The sequence below is a fragment of the Symphalangus syndactylus genome, chromosome 10 (assembly GCF_028878055.3).
Source record: "Symphalangus syndactylus isolate Jambi chromosome 10, NHGRI_mSymSyn1-v2.1_pri, whole genome shotgun sequence".
Classification (NCBI taxonomy): domain Eukaryota; kingdom Metazoa; phylum Chordata; class Mammalia; order Primates; family Hylobatidae; genus Symphalangus; species Symphalangus syndactylus.
The window spans coordinates 132,565,159-132,582,070 of record NC_072432.2 but is presented as its reverse complement, the minus strand read 5'-3'; the positions used below and the strand labels follow the sequence as shown (position 1 = coordinate 132,582,070).

Below are 16,912 nucleotides of genomic sequence, written 5' to 3'. Positions count from 1 at the left end.
AATACCTTGTCCACATGAGTTCGAAGCTGGTGAGCATCAATTAATTGAGGAAGTTTGTTGGCAATTTCCATCCAAGGCCTGTAATGATCTGGAAGTTCTTTCTGCATTTAAAATAGAAACATGTAAATATTTTAGACCTCTCTGGAAAGGGGCTTCCGAAAGTAGCTATTTTCACATTTCAGTCTTCAGGGGAATTCAAGTCAATGCAGTTGAATGAACATTGAGAATGCACCATATGCTAGGTAGGCCCTGTGCTCACCTCAGATACACAGATGACTAAGGAGCATATTGCCTACCTAGTACGGGAGAAAAACACATTAGTCAGATACATGCCAACGCAGTACAATATGTTTAATTACTGATATCTGTGTGAGCCAAATAACTTGCAAAGAAGAGGAAGTAGTTAATTCTGTCAGCTGTTGTGAGGAATTAAAGGGAAATATTCATAAAATATGACAGTTGATCTCAATTTTAGTGACTTTTTTGGGTATAAATGTGAAGAAGGGAAGGTAGTAAAGGTAGAGGGGACAGCATATAAACAGATGTAGGTGCTTCCTGGGACAAAGATGTCTCAGTGTTGCTAAAATATAAAACTCAAGAGAAAGTGATAGAGGCAGGAGGCAGACAGATGCCTAGGCAGATAGGGAAGGGTCCCTGTGAAACCCCACCTTCAAGCCTAAAATAGTCTAAAGGCTGAAAGACCAGACTCCTAGTCCCAGATGAAACCCGTGACCCAGAGGGAGAACTTCCCCTATTGGCCCACCCTTTCCTGATTGACTCTTTCTGAATAATGCTTTTTAACCAATCAAATGTTGCCTTTTCTGATACTACCTATGGTTTGCTTGGGCACACCCACATGCATACTAAGAAAACTGGTGGAACCACCAGAATTCATGCCTTATGCTGGGGAGGAGCCTAGCCTTTTCAGCTTGTGTGTGAAAGTCCTGGTACTCCATTGTGAGGTGGGAGACTGCTGGTGAAACCCCTCTCTTTGCAGAGAGCTCCCCTTTCGCTTAATAAATTCCATCATCCTCACCCTTCATTATGTCCATCTGCCTAATTCTTCCTGGTCATGAGACAAGATCCTGGATTTTGCTGAGCTAAGGAGCAGAAAATCCTGCATCAAAAGGATGATGAAAGATGAGCCTAGAAAGTTACATGAAATGTGCTGTGTGTAGAATATATGAATTTTCCCTTTCTGTAAGTTGGTGACATGGTTTGGTTTGAATTTTAGGAAGATAAATTTGTAGGACTTTAAGATATAAAGTCAGATAAGGAAGCCTTTAAAATACTGTTCAAGGGCCTTCCTTCCTTCCTTTCTCTCTCTCTCTCTCTCTCTTTCTCTCTTTCTCTCTTTCTCTCTTTCTTTCTTTCTTTCTTTCTTTCTTTCTTTTCTTTCCCCTCTCTGGCCCCGGCTACAATCTACTTGGCTTGCTACTGCCCGCGCCGCGGACTGCCTGGGACTGCCGGCGCGCGCCACTGCTGCCTGCCTTTTCTCCTTTGGATGCAGGCACGCGTTCGCCATCTTGGCCACGCTGGTCGCCAGCCCCTGACGCCGAGTGCTCTGCCCGCCTCAGCCTCCCGAGGTACTGGGACTACAGACGGAGTCTCGCTCACCCAGTGCTCGGTGTTGCCCGGGCTGGAGGGCGGTGGCGTGGTCTGGCCTCGCGGCAGCCTCTACCCCCCGACCGCCTGCCTTGGCCTGCCAGGGTGCTGAATTGCAGCCCCTGCCGGGCCGCCGCCCCATCTGGAAGGTGGGGAGCGCCTCTGCCCGGCCGCCCCGTCTGGGAGGTGAGGAGCACCTCTGCCTGGCCGCCCCGTCTGGGAAGTGAGGAGCGCCTCTGCCCGGCCGCCCTGTCTGGGAAGTGAGGAGCGCCTCTGCCCGGCCACCCACCGTCTGGGAAGTGAGGAGCGCCTCTGCCCGGCCACCCACCGTCTGGGAAGTGAGGAGCGCCTCTGCCCGGCCACCCACCGTCTGGGAAGTGAGGAGCGCCTCTGCCCGGCCGCCCCGTCTGGGAAGTGAGGAGCGCCTCTGCCCGGCCACCCACCGTCTGGGAAGTGAGGAGCGCCTCTGCCCGGCCGCCCCGTCTGGGAAGTGAGGAGCGCCTCTGCCCGGCCACCCACCGGCTGGGAAGTGAGGAGCGCCTCTGCCCGGCCACCCACCGTCTGGGAAGTGAGGAGCGCCTCTGCCCGGCCACCCACCGTCTGGGAAGTGAGGAGCGCCTCTGCCCGGCCACCCACCGTCTGGGAAGTGAGGAGCGCCTCTGCCCGGCCACCCACCGGCTGGGAAGTGAGGAGCGCCTCTGCCCGGCCACCCACCGTCTGGGAAGTGAGGAGCGCCTCTGCCCGGCCACCCACCGTCTGGGAAGTGAGGAGCGCCTCTGCCCGGCCACCCACCGTCTGGGAAGTGAGGAGCGCCTCTGCCCGGCCACCCACCGTCTGGGAAGTGAGGAGCGCCTCTGCCCGGCCACCCACCGTCTGGGAAGTGAGGAGCGCCTCTGCCCGGCCACCCACCGTCTGGGAAGTGAGGAGCGCCTCTGCCCGGCCACCCACCGTCTGGGAAGTGAGGAGCGCCTCTGCCCGGCCACCCACCGTCTGGGAAGTGAGGAGCGCCTCTGCCCGGCCACCCACCGTCTGGGAAGTGAGGAGCGCCTCTGCCCGGCCACCCACCGGCTGGGAAGTGAGGAGCGCCTCTGCCCGGCCACCCACCGTCTGGGAAGTGAGGAGCGCCTCTGCCCGGCCACCCACCGTCTGGGAAGTGAGGAGCGCCTCTGCCCGGCCACCCACCGTCTGGGAAGTGAGGAGCGCCTCTGCCCGGCCACCCACCGTCTGGGAAGTGAGGAGCGCCTCTGCCCGGCCACCCACCGTCTGGGAAGTGAGGAGCGCCTCTGCCCGGCCACCCACCGTCTGGGAAGTGAGGAGCGCCTCTGCCCGGCCACCCACCGTCTGGGAAGTGAGGAGCGCCTCTGCCCGGCCACCCACCGTCTGGGAAGTGAGGAGCGCCTCTGCCCGGCCACCCACCGTCTGGGAAGTGAGGAGCGCCTCTGCCCGGCCACCCACCGTCTGGGAAGTGAGGAGCGCCTCTGCCCGGCCACCCACCGTCTGCGAAGTGAGGAGCGCCTCTGCCCGGCCGCCCCGTCTGGGAAGTGAGGAGCGCCTCTGCCCGGCCGCCCCGTCTGGGAAGTGAGGAGCGCCTCTGCCCGGCCGCCCTGTCTGGGAAGTGAGCAGCGCCTCTGCCCGGCCACCCCGTCCGGGAAGAAGTGAGGAGCGCCTCTGCCCGGCCGCCCCGTCCGGGAAGAAGTGAGGAGCGCCTCTGCCCGGCCGCCCCGTCCGGGAAGAAGTGAGGAGCGCCTCTGCCAAGCTGCCCCGTCTGGGAAGTGAGGAGCGCCTCTGCCCGGCCACCCCGTCTGGGAAGTGAGCAGCGCCTCTGCCCGGCCACCCCGTCCGGGAAGAAGTGAGGAGCGCCTCTGCCCGGCCGCCCCGTCCGGGAAGAAGTGAGGAGCGCCTCTGCCCGGCCGCCCCGTCCGGGAAGAAGTGAGGAGCGCCTCTGCCAAGCCGCCCCGTCTGGGAAGTGAGGAGCTCCTCTGCCCGGCCGCCCCGTCCGGGAAGAAATGAGGAGCGCCTCTGCCCGGCCACCCATCGTCTGGGAAGTGAGGAGCGCCTCTGCCCGGCCACCCATCGTCTGGGAAGTGAGGAGCGCCTCTGCCCGGCCACCCATCGTCTGGGAAGTGAGGAGCGCCTCTGCCCGGCCGCCCCGTCTGGGAAGTGAGGAGCGCCTCTGCCCGGCCGCCCCGTCTGGGAAGTGAGGAGCGCCTCTGCCCGGCCGCCCCGTCTGGGAAGTGAGGAGCGCCTCTGCCCGGCCACCTATCGTCTGGGAAGTGAGGAGCGCCTCTGCCCGGCCTCCCATCATCTGGGAGGTGAGGAGCGCCTCTGCCCGGCCGCCCCGTCCGGGAGGAAGTGAGGAGCGCCTGTGCCCGGACGCCCCGTCCGGGAAGAAGTGAGGAGCGCCTCTGCCCTGCCGCCCCGTCCGGGAAGAAGTGAGGAGCGCCTCTGCCCGGCCGCCCCGTCCGGGAAGAAGTGAGGAGCGCCTCTGCCCGGCCGCCCCGTCCGGGAAGAAGTGAGGAGCGCCTCTGCCCGGCCGCCCCGTCCGGGAAGAAGTGAGGAGCGCCTCTGCCCGGCCGCCCCGTCTGGGAAGTGAGGAGCGCCTCTGCCCGGCCGCCCCGTCCGGGAAGAAATGAGGAGCACCTCTGCCCGGTCGCCCCATCCCGGAAGAAGTGAGGAGCGCCTCTGCACAGCCACCCACTGTCTGGGAAGTGAGGAGCGCCTCTGCCCGGCCGCCCCGTCCGGGAAGAAGTGAGGAGCGCCTCTGCCCGGCTGCCCCGTCCGGGAGGAAGTGAGGAGCGCCTCTGCCCGGCCGCACCGTTGGGAAGAAGTGAGGAGCGCCTCTGCCCGGCCGCCCTGTCCGGGAAGAAGTGAGGAGCGCCTCTGCCCGGCCGCCCCGTCTGGGAGGTGAGGAGCGCCTCTGCCCGGCCACCCATCGTCTGGGAGGTGAGGAGCGCCTCTGCCCGGCCACCCATCGTCTGGGAGGTGAGGAGCGCCTCTGCCCGGCCACCCATCGTCTGGAAAGTGAGGAGCGCCTCTGCCCGGCTGCCCCATCTGGGAAGTGAGGAGTGCCTCTGCCCGGCCACCCATGGTCTGGGAGGTGAGGAGCGCCTCTGCCCGGCCGCCCATCGTCTGGGAAGTGAGGAGCGCCTCTGCCCGGCTGCCCCATCTGGGAAGTGAGGAGTGCCTCTGCCCGGCCACCCATCGTCTGGGAGGTGAGGAGCGCCTCTGCCCGGCCGCCCATCGTCTGGGAAGTGAGGAGCGCCTCTGCCCGGCCACCCATCGTCTGGGAAGTGGGGAGCGCCTCTGCCCGACCACCCATCGTCTGGGAAGTGAGGAGCGCCTCTGCCCGGCCACCTATCGTCTGGGAAGAAGTGAGGAGCGTCTCTGCCTGGCCGCCCCGTCTGGGAAGTGAGGAGCCCCTCTGCCCGGCCGCCCCGTGTCTGGGTAGAAGTGAGGAGCTCCTCTGCCTGGCCGCTCCGTCTGGGAGGTCTACCACGGAGGCCAGAGGCAATGTGGGGGCTGGACGTGGTGGCTCACGCCTGTGGTCCCGGCACTCTGGGGGGCGAGGCGGGTTGATCACTTCGGGCTAGGAGTTCGAGACCAGTCTGGCCAACTTGGCGAAACATGAAGAATACAACAGACAAACCAACCAACCAACTCAATGACAACAAAACAGGTCTACCCTGGAGTCATACTCTAATTTTTTCTATTTTCTTCCCTTTCTGATCCTTTATCCCACTTTCTTTTTCTTCCTCTTCCTTCTCCCTCTTCTTTGTCAAATAGAGGATTGAGTTATTATCACTGATCCATATAAAGTCCCTCTCTCATTTATTTTAACTCCCACCCCCATTTCTATTCCCCGACTTCCCATGTGCAACCTTCCTAATATGTTTGATACGCATCTTTTTGTTTGTATGTATTTTTAGAAAATGTTTATTGTTTTTGTATGCAAAAAAAAATTAATAAAAAAAAAAAAAGAGAAAAAAAAAGAAAAAAAAAAAAAAAAAAAAAAATACTGTTCAAGGACCAAACTTAGGTAATGACAGTGAATTTGGAAAGGAGAAGCCATATATTCAAGATATACTTGGAAGATGAAATTAAAATGATGTGATTATTAAATCTGGGGTGGGGGACTTAAGGCAAGAAAATCACTAGCCCAATAGCTCCATTTATGGCCCACTCTAGGCCTGTGGTTTAGCCAAGTAAGACATAGTCTGAATTTCAGTGACCCCCAACTCTCACCCAAGGGACAGTAAACTACATTAATTTTTGTGAATTTTCATTGGCTGGGTACCCAGCCTGTCTCATTTGTTTACATACTATCTATGGTTGCTTTTACATTACAGCAGTAGAGTCGGTAGTTGCAACATAAACCATATGGTAGGCAAGCTTAAAGCACTTAGTATTTGGCCCTTCAGAAAAAGTTCACCAATCTCTGGTTTATCCCCCTGACCTGAGGCTCCTTTCTCAGTGTATAACCTGCACAACTGAATTTTTGGGCTAAGAAGAAGAGGAAGTGAGGATGATTTCCATGTTTATGAATTAGGTGAGCAAATGAATGGATGGAAACATGAATTGAGACAGAAATGCAGGTGAAAGTCGAAGAGTGGGGATAAAGGTGGTAAATTCATTTTTAAATATATTGACATTAAATTACCTGTGGAATCAAAAGATATGACTGTGCTGAGAAGTTGGATACACAGTTTAAAGTTCGGGAGAAAAGTCATATTAGAAACATGCAACTGGGGCTGGGCACGATGGCTCACGCCTGTAATTTCAGCACTTGGGGAGGCCGAGGAGGGCGGATGACCTAAGGTCAGGAGTTTGTGACCAGCTTGACCAACATGGTGAAATCCTGTCTCTACTAAAAATAAAAAATTAGGCAGGCGTGGTGGCACATGCCTGTAATCCCAGCTACTCGGGAGGCTGATGTAGGAGAATCGCTTGAACCTGGGAGGCGAAAGTTGCGGTAAGCCAAGATTGTACCACTGCACTCCAGACTGCAGGAACAGAGTAAGACTCCAGTTCAAAAAAAAAAAGAAGTATACAATTTGAAAGCATAACTACAGTAAAAAACCCTATATTGTGGTTAAAACCACAAGAGTGTATAAAGCCATGTGAGGGAATATGAAAAGTGAAAGGCGAAGAAAGCCTAGATTACTACAATGGAGAATATTCACAAGGCAGATAGAGGAACTGGTTCCAGCAACACAGATCAAAAACATACTGACAGACGCTCAATGAGCTTGAATAGAATGACCCTACAGAAGTCAAGACAGTAGGGCCGGTGCGGTGGCTCACGCCTGTAATCCCAACTCTTTGGGAGGCCGAAGCGGGCGGATCACGAGGTCAGGAGATCGAAACCATCCTGGCTAACACGGTGAAACCCCGTCTCTACTAAAAATACAAAAAAATTAGCTGGACGTGTTGGCAGGCGCCTGTAGTCCCAGCTACTCTGGAGGCTGAGGCAGGAGAATGGCATGAATCCAGGAGGTGGAGCTTGCGGTGAGCCGAGATCATGCCACTGCACTCCAGCCTGGGCAACAGAATGAGACTCCATCTCAAAAATAAATAAATAAATAAATAAATAAACAAGTCAAGACAGTAGAGGATTTCACAGAAGTAGAGAATCATCAGAAGGTCAATCACATCATTACAGAGTTAAAGTAAGATTGACCTCTTTAAAAAACAAAACGATATTAGGAAATCACAAATATATATTAGTGTATGTATGTCCATTTAATAGAAATTTAGGTCAGGGTCATAGAAGCAGGGTTCAAACGTTAGTGTGTTAAGGAAGTAGAAAATAGAGAAAATGTAGATTACTTTTGAAGGAGAGCCATAAGGCAGTAGGGAATTTGCATTTGAGAGTGATCTTTTAAGAATGAGAAGCTTGAGCAGTTTATAGTTGGCTATTGCAAGAAGGAGAGATTGAAGACAAAGGAGAGAGGAGAGCAACAGAATGCAGAAGGAGCAAAGGACTGGAAGGAGCGAAGGAGGAGAGAGAGAGCCAGAATGGAACGTCTGTCCTTGCAGCAGTAGGAGAAGATCTGGAGTTTAAAGGAGTTCACTTTTTATGGACTCAATTTCTCAGCAGATGGGAGTGAAGATCAAGTTGTGTGAGTTGAGATAGGGGTGGGTGTGAAATTAATTACAGAGGAGAAAAGACCAGGGACCTCAACCTAAACATACAAATGACATGGAAGGTCCACGAGACCCCAGGGAAGTCTGAAAACTGTAAATTTGGAGCAGTATAAACCTATACATTACCCATAATTCACTTGGAAGTCTTCAGTCCCTGAGGATCTGAGACAAACCTGGGTTCAAGCTCCTAATTAATTCATAACTTGGGTACATCCAACATCCTATTCACAATCTCTGATTGATTGATTGATTGATTGATTGAGACACAGTTTCACTCTATCACCCAGGCTAAAGTCCAGTGGTGCAATCTTGGCTCACTGCAAACTCTGCCTCCTGGGTTCAAGCTCCTAATTAATTCATAACTTGGGTATATCCTTTTCACAATCTCTGACTTATTTATTTATTTTATTTATTTATTTAGAGGCACAGTTTCACTCTGTTGCTCAGGCTGGAGTGCAGTGGCATGATCTTGGCTCCACCTCCTGGGTTCAAGAGATTCTCCTGCCTCAGCCTCCTGAGTAGCTGGGATTACAGGCGTGTGTCACCACGCTTGGCTAATTTTTTGTATTTTTAGTAGAGATGGGGTTTTGCCATGTTGGCCAGCCTTGTCTCAAACTCCGGACCTAAGGTGATCCACCTGCCTCAGCCTCTCAAAGTGCTGGGATTACAGGTGTGACCCACTGTGCCCAGCCAAAGTTTGTAGAGGCTTGAGAAAAGAGTGTTGACATAAAATTGCTGGGTTAGACACACAATGAGTTAGTGTCCTACAGGGAGTACAGTCATAAGCATTGGAGTTATATTTTCTACTCAACAGAAATATTTTGCTGCTTTTCTGTATAAAAATCTACAAATTAACGGCAGGGCACGGTGGCTCATGCCTGTAATCCCAGCACTTTGGGAGGCCGAGGTAGGCGGATCATGAGGTCAGGAGATCAAGACCATCCTGGCTAACATGGTGAAACCCCATCTCTCCTAAAAAAAATTGAAAAAATTAGCCGAGCGTGGTGGCGGGCACCTGTAGTCCCAGCTACTCGGGAGGCTAAGGCAGGAGAATGGCCTGAACCTGGGAGGCAGAGCTTGCAGTGAGCCAGTCGCGCCACTGCACTCCAGCCTGGGCGACGGAGCGAGACTCTGCCTCAAAAAAAAAAAAAAAAAATCTACAAATTAACATGGAACTTCAGACGGAAGTAGCACAACAGTGTTAATCAATACTAAGTAGCACAGAAAACAAAGGGAAAACCTCTAGATGTTTAAATCACCATAAAGTGAGATGGTTGAGACAATGCTCCAGGATGATATTGAAAAGACACACAGCCATCCTTTTGCTTCTGGATCATTTCTTTGGATAATTTTCTTAACAAATTTATAATTTAAAGAAAAACAGGTTTGTAAAACTGTATTTTATATGAACACTAAACTCTGTTAGATTAATGCTTGATTAGGTTAAGTATAAATTTTGGCTAAAAAAGTAGCATAGGAAAATTAAAAACAAGAGCATGCACAAAAGTAAACCAGGTGCCGGGCCCAGTGGGTCACACCTGTAATCCCAGCACTTTGGGAGGCTGAGATGGGCGGATCACTTGAGGTCAGGAGTTCAAGACGAGCCTGGCCAACATGGTGAAACCCCGTCTCTACTAAAAATTCAAAAATTAGCCAGGCGTGGTGACATGCGCCTATAATCTCAGCTACTAAAAATACAAAAATTAGTTTGATGTGGTGGCAGACGTCTGTAATCCCAGCTACTTAGGAGGTTGAGGCAGGAGAATCGCTTGAACCCAGGAGGCGGAGGTTGCAGTGAGCTGAGATCACGCCAGTGCACTCCAGCCAGGCAACAGAGCAAAACTCCGTCTCAAAAAATAAAATAAAGGCCAGGCGCTGTGGCTCACGCCTGTAATCCCAGCACTTTGGGAGGCCGACGCGGGCGGATCACGAGGTCAGGAGATCGAGACCATCCTGGCTAACACAGTGAAACCCCATTTCTAGTAAAAATACAAAAAATTAGCAGGGCATGGTGGTGGGCGCCTGTAATCCCAGCTACTCGAGAGGCTGAGGCAGGAGAATGGTGTGAACCCGGGAGGCGGAAGTTGCAGTGAGCCGAGATCACGCCACTGCACTCCAGCCTGGGCGACAGAGTGAGACTCCATCTCAAATAAATAAATAAATAAATAAAAATAAACCAGGTAAATATGAACAGGAAACTTGGGTGACAATATTAACATCAAAAAATTAGAACCTAAACTATCAGAAAGATTAGAATTTGAAGCAGATAATTTTAAATGAAATAAAAGGTTTAAGTTTTGATGGAAAGAAGCTGTTCTGACATTGCATCAAAGTAAAGTGAAGGAGAAAGAGCTATTACATGCCCTTCTAGAGACAGGTGAGCATCACAGGGGCCCTGCAGGAAGAGTTTTAAAGAGCAGACTATCAAGGTTTTATTTTCATTTTACGTTTTTTAGAGACAGGATCTCACTCTGTTACCCATACTGGAGTATAGTGGTACAAATATAGCTTATTGCAGCCTCAAACTCCCTGGGTCAAGCAATCCTCCCACCTCAGCCTCCCAAGTAGCTGGGAACATAGGCACGTAGGATCATGCACAGCTAATTCTTTTTATTTTTGTAGAGATGGGGTCACACTATGTTGCCCAGGCTGGTCTCAAACTCCTGGCCTCATGTGATCCTCCTGCCTCAGCCTCCCGAAGTGCTAGGATTATAGGTGTGAACTACCACCTCTAGCCTGATTTTCATTTTTAAGCATCGCTTGACTGCTATGCATAGAATGTGTTACAGCTGAATAGGAATGGAAATAAGGAAACAAGGGGAGGAGACAATAGTCTTGGGGCTACATGAAGGTGGATTGAAGTGGGGTAGAAATTGAGAAAATTGGTCACCTCGGAAATATATTTCAGTGATAGTGCTGAATTCATTTATTGTCAAATGGATCATTTGCAAATGGTGAAGACTGTTATGAGGATTATTTATTTATTTTATTTAATGATCTATTTTTTTCTTTCTTTTTTTTTTTGAGATGGAGTCTCACTCTGTTGTCCAGGCTAGAGTGCACTTGTGTGATCTTGGTTCACTGCAACCTCCACCACCTGGGTTCAAGCAATTCTCCTGACTCAGCCTCCTCAATAGCTGGGACTACAGGTATGCATCACCATGCCCGGCTGATTTTTGTCTTTTTAGTAGAGACAGAGTGTCACCATGTTGGCCAGGCTGGTCTCGAACTACTGACATCGTGATCCACCTGCCTCAGCCTCCCAAAGTGCTGAGGTTACAGGCATGAGCCACCACGTCCATCCAAGACTACTGTGAGGCTTAGATTTAAAAAGTGTAGTTAAAGTTAACACAGGGCCTACTACAAAGTGAACACTTTCTATATTTATTACTATTACTATATTTTATAAACAAACTTCAACAGGGAATAAGAAAAAATCAATTCTTAATGAAATGTAAGAGGCTGCTATGAATAAATTTTGCTAATACACTTGAAAATTTCAGTTGAGTTCGCATTTGGGAAATTGCAAAAATTCGTATTTTTATTTAGAAATAAAAAACCTAACTAGAACAATAAGCATAAAGGGAATAGAAAATGTAATTCAAAACTTACAGCCTAAAATGTCTCCAGTCTGAAGAGCTATGCTGTATCAACAGATAGGTGATCTGTTTCAGAACACAGAAAAGCATGAGAAGGCATCTAATTGGCTGAGTGTGGTGGCTCATGCCTGTAATCCCAGCACTTTGGGAGGCCAAGCCGGGTGGATCACTTGAGGTCAGGAGTTGGAGATCAGCCTGGCCAACATGGGGAAATCCCGTCTTTACTAAAAAGGATACAAAAATTAGCCAGACATAGTGGTGCGTGCCTGTAATCCCAGCTACTCAGGAGGCTGAGTGAAGAGAATCTCTTGAACCAGGAGGTGGAGATTGCAGTGAGCTGAGATTGCACCACTGCATTCCAGCCTGAGCAACAGAGCAAGACTCTGTCTCAAAAAAAAAAAAAAAAAAAAGGCATCTAATGCATCTTATGAAGAAAACGTAACCTAAAGATTAATCTTTGAAATAATAACACTAACCAAAGCCACTACCCACTGTTGCTATTTATGAATACAAAAAGACAATTCTGAAGATGTCATAAAATTTAGTTCAACAATATATTTAAAGATCAGGTGAGTCTGAGCATTGCTATGGTTATGTTTTAATGTTAGAACATTATTATTATACATTAAACAGTAAAATCTAAAAATAAAGAAAAAGTTTGGGGACAGTATTTTGACAAGCTACTACAGTGGAGGACATGGCAAAATAGCAACAAAGTTTTGCTGAAATTACTTCTAAAGAGGGTGGGACCTGACATTGGGAGATTTCTTTTCTTCTTTTTTATTTCTTTGTTTTCTTCCTTGAGGGATGGGTAGATTTGAGTCTAAGCTTAAGCACTATGGATCATGGCTATCGTCAGAGTATTCAACTTTCTCTGTCCCCTCGCCCCACCTGACATGAGAGCTCAGTCATTCCTCTTAAAAATCACCAGGCAACCTGTAATCCCAGCATTTTCGTATGCCAAGGCGGGTGGATCACCTGAGGTCAGAAGTTCGAGACCAGCCTGGCCAACATAGTGAAACCCCATCTCTACTAAAAATACAAAAAATAAGCCAGGTGTGGTGGCCCGCATCTGTAGTCCCAGCTACTTGGGAGGATGAGGCAGGAGAATCACTTGAACCTAGGTGGCAGAGGTTGCAGTGAGCCAAGATTGCGCCACTGCACTCCAGCCTAGGCAACAAGAGTGAAACTCTGTCTCAAAAAAAAAAAAAATCAGGCAAATATTAAAGAAATATTTGTTAATTGGTTAATATTGGTTAATATTTGTTAATGAGTCCATCTAGCATGCCAGAATATTTTTTCCTGGCCTTATATTTTCTGCTATGTGCTAACTTATGTCTCCTCCAAATTCCTATGCTGAAGCCCTAGCCCTAGTACCTAAAAATATAACTGTGTTTGGAGATAGGACCTTGAAGGAGGTACATTGAAATGAGGCCTTTAGGGTGGGTCCAATTTAATCTGATTGGTGTCCATAAAGAAGAGGAAATTTGGACACAAAGAGACAGGGGGAGACTGGGCACAGTAGCTTATGCCTGTAATCCTAGCACTTTGAGAGGCCGAGGTGGGCGGATCACTTGAGGCTAGGAGTTCAAAACCAACTGACCAACATAGCGAAACCCTATCTCTACTAAAAATACAAAAAATTAGCTGGGCTTTGTGGCGCGCACCTGTAATCCCAGCTATTCAGGAGGCTGAGGCAGGATAATTGCTTGAACCCGGGAGGCAGAGGTTGCAGTGAGCCGAGATTGCACCACTGCACTCCAGCCTGGGTGACAGAGTGCAACTCTGTCTCAAAAAAAAAAAAAAAAAAAAAAAAAAAAAAAAAACAACAAGAGAGAGACATGGGGAATTTGTGCATAGCGGAGAAAAGACCATGTGAGGACACATTAATAATAAGGCCGTCTACAAGCCAAGGAGCGAGACGTCAGAAGAAACCAATTCCATGACACCTTGATCTGGGACTTCTTGCCTCAAGAACTGTGAGAAAATCAACTTCTGTGATTTAAGCCCTCCTGTTTGTGATATTTTAAGCCCAACTGTTTGTGGCTGCTGTTACAGCAGCTCTGGCAAACCACTATACTATTAAATATGACTTCACAATCTTGAAGCTAAGTAAGGATCAGCACCCTGTCTGGGGCACCAGCAAAGGCACAGAGGCCTCCTTATGGGATTTGTGAGTTGAATAGGGAGTCATCATCTCAGAGAAACATTAAACTCAGAGCATCTGCCCAGACCAAAAGCCAAGGTGCATAGAATCACTGAGGACTTAAATGCCAGGAGATGAGGACTAGAAAATAATGTCTAGGAGTGGAGAGTTTTTACACTGGTCTTTTTATCACGTCTGTATCCTAAGCAACTTCCTAAATGCCGTTAGGCATAGAAACCAGTGAATAAATTTTCACTAAATGGAAACAATAAAATGGCCAGAAAAATTTTGAAAGAATAGAAAATGCAGAAAGGGTTATTAAGTTGAAACTAGAGAGAACAAATTGTATTCGGTTAGATGGCAATCGATCTCAAAACTAGCTAGCAATTACAAATTATTTTTAAGGATAAGACAGGGAATTTTTGTCCAAATGGTGTGATTTAAATTTAAACATCTCGGGTAGAAGAGAAAAGTTTTGTTATTGTTTTTGTTTTTGTTTTGAGACAGACGGCCGAGGCGGGTGGATCACTTGAAGTCAGGGGTTCGAGACCAGCCTGGCCAACATGGCGAAACCCCGTCTACTAAAAATACAAAAATTAGCTGGGTGTGGTTGGTGGTGGGCTCCTGTAATCCCAGCTACTCGGGAGACTGAGGCAGGAGAATCGTTTGAACCCAGGAGGCGGAGGTTGCAGGGAGCCGAGATGGCATCACTGCCCTCTAGCCTGGGCGACAAAGCGAGACTGTTTCGAAAATAACAATAATAAAACAATCAGTAAAAATAAATGTGAAGTAAAAATTTAAACACCAGACTTTCAATTTATGGGACTCATTAACTGGAGATGATATAAAAGTGAAAGATTTCTATCAGTCATAGAGCCTAAAAAAGCAGTTGACTAACATTTATAATAATCATATTTCAAGTACTGAGGTCAATTATGCTAGAGATTCTGAATGAGCTATTCTAGGTGGAGCTTCGGCATTAGTATTTTTAAAAACTCCCCAAGTACTTTTGCTATATAGCCAGGAACAACAACTCTAAACTACCTTGCATGTAACATTCTTTGAGGAAAACTCTTCAAATATCAGATGCATCATATCATTTACAGGATGTGTTAAATCTGAACTCCAGGCCGGGCCCAGTGGCTCACGCCTGTAATCCCAGCACTTCGTGAGGCTGAGGTGGGCAGATCACGAGGTCAGGAGCTCAAGACCAGCCTGACCAACATGGTGAAACCCCGTCTCTACTAAAAACACAAAAATTAGGCCAGGCGCAGTGGTTCATGGCAGTAATCCTTGAACTATGGGAGGCCAAGGAGGGTGGATCACCTGAGGTTGGGAGTTTGAGACCAGCCTGACCAACATGGAGAAACCCCATCTGTACTAAAACTACAAAATTAGCCAGGCATGGTGGCTCATGCCTGTAATCCCAGCTACACAGGAGGCTGAGGCAGGAGAATCGCTTGAACCCGGGAGGCGGAGGTTGCAGTGAGCTGAGATTTCACCATTGCACTCCAACCTGGGGTACAAGACGCCATCTCAAAAAAAAAAAAAAAATCTGAACTCCAGACCCTCACATCTGGGCTCTCTCAGTTCTCTTCACTCTTGTCTCCTGCTGATGTGAAGCTAATTTCCTTGTATTCTCCATGTCTAAAGAGAAATTAGCCCTGCTTCCAAAAACACACATCCATGCCCCCTCTACACACGTAGGGTACATGAAACATTTATTTTTATGAGTTGGTGAGGCACACATTTTCCACAATAAATGTTGGAGCTTGGAAAGGTTCGAACTTTGACAGAAACAACGGGATAGAATATTTGAAACCAAGTCAGACTCCTTCCCCAAAACCAGAATTTTTTTTAGTCACTGTCTTGACCATGTTTTCTTCAGACACGTTCAAGCAACTATCTATAGTGAGAAACCAAAAGAGATACTGAAGGAACTTCTAAAAGAGTTTCATCTAAAAGAGATGCTGAAGGAACTTCTCTGAGGCCACTGGACATGAAGGTACAGCCTCCCGACTCTGACGCTTGCCTTTCAACTAAACGAAAGTAAGATCTGGTGTCCCCTTGAGCAGGGCAGCTGATTGTGACTCTCCATCTACTCTTGCAACACTCTGCCTGGTGATTTTAGTGGCTGGGTCCCTCCTCATCTGTGAAGCAACTTGGGGCAGATTTTGATGAAAATGTCCTTCTGCTACCTCTTCCCAGAAAGGGAGCAGTTGAAAATGGTCACACCAATGAAAGAAAATTAAAACTGAAACAAGGAAGTACATTATGAGAACTATGGGGAAAATGGTCATAACACAGTAAAACCAGTTTCCCACGGGACTTTTTTCTGCATAAGCTCAGGAATGGAAATTCCATTAACAAAGCCATAGCATATCAGTCAGGGAGTGTCACAAGAACCTGATGCTGTAACTGTTTCTCATCTGTTTCCATAGTTATGAAAGAGGATCACGAGGTCAGGAGATCGAGACCATCCTGGCTAACACGGTGAAACCCCGTCTCTACTAAAAATACAAAAAAATAGCCGGGCGTGTTGGCGGGCGCCTGTAGTCCCAGCTACTCGGGAGGCTGAGGCAGGAGAATGGCGTGAACCCGGGAGGCAGAACTTGCAGTGAGCCGAGATGGCGCCACTGCACTCCAGCCTAGGGGACAGAGCGAGACTCCGTCTCAAAAAAAAAGAAAGAGGAAAGAACAAAGTGGGGAATTCTACAACTGTGGATCTACGTCATGTTTAGCTCATTTGTAATACTGTTTTTCCTCAGCTCAGCGTACACATTTAATCCCAATAAGAGCAATTTGGTCTTTTCTTCCTTTGGAACTAGGCAGGATATTCCTGAATTGGGTTAGATGTATAGAGTGGAGTTTTTAACAAGCACTGGCTCAAGGTCAAAAGACTGGCTTCTGGTCCTTACACTGGATTTATGAAAATGCTTTCACATTCATTCTCCATAGCAATCTAGTGGAGGTGGCACCCGATCTCCATCCAGTAAATGTGAAAATTGAGGGTCAGGGGATGTTTGTGATTCAGTCAAAGTCACAAGAGCTACTAAGTGCAACTTAGGGTGACCAACTCATCTGAATTGTCCCAGCACTTTCCTGGTTTAGCACTGAGAGTCTTGCATGTCAGGCGTCCATCCAGTACCTAACAAATAGGGGCACTTCGTCAACCTAGTGGCAGTGTCAGAGGAAACAGTCTGGTCCATTCCCATTTCTCACAGTGCCACTGCACTTCAGCCTGGGTGACAGAAAGAGATTCCGTCTCAGAAAAAAAAAAAAAAATCTTGGGGTCCGATGTTGCAGTCATTGCAGTAATTTAGGAGAGGTTCCACCCCCACCCTCCAGCCTAATTTGCCATTTAACTATGATTAAAGAATAGTGTGGAATTCAATGGGCTTTTACTGAATACCTACCC

The 16,912-nt window shown here is 48.8% G+C and overlaps 1 protein-coding gene across 1 annotated transcript in view; it reads right to left on the bottom strand.

The window, feature by feature from the left end:
• The window catches only part of IDO2 (indoleamine 2,3-dioxygenase 2), an 87,111-nt gene that overhangs the window by 53,199 nt on the left and 17,000 nt on the right, over window positions 1-16,912 (bottom strand). The window contains exon 3 of the mRNA XM_055296383.2: window positions 6-101. Coding sequence (XP_055152358.2) covers window positions 6-101 — 96 coding nt within the window. The remainder of the gene's footprint in view (window positions 1-5; window positions 102-16,912) is intronic.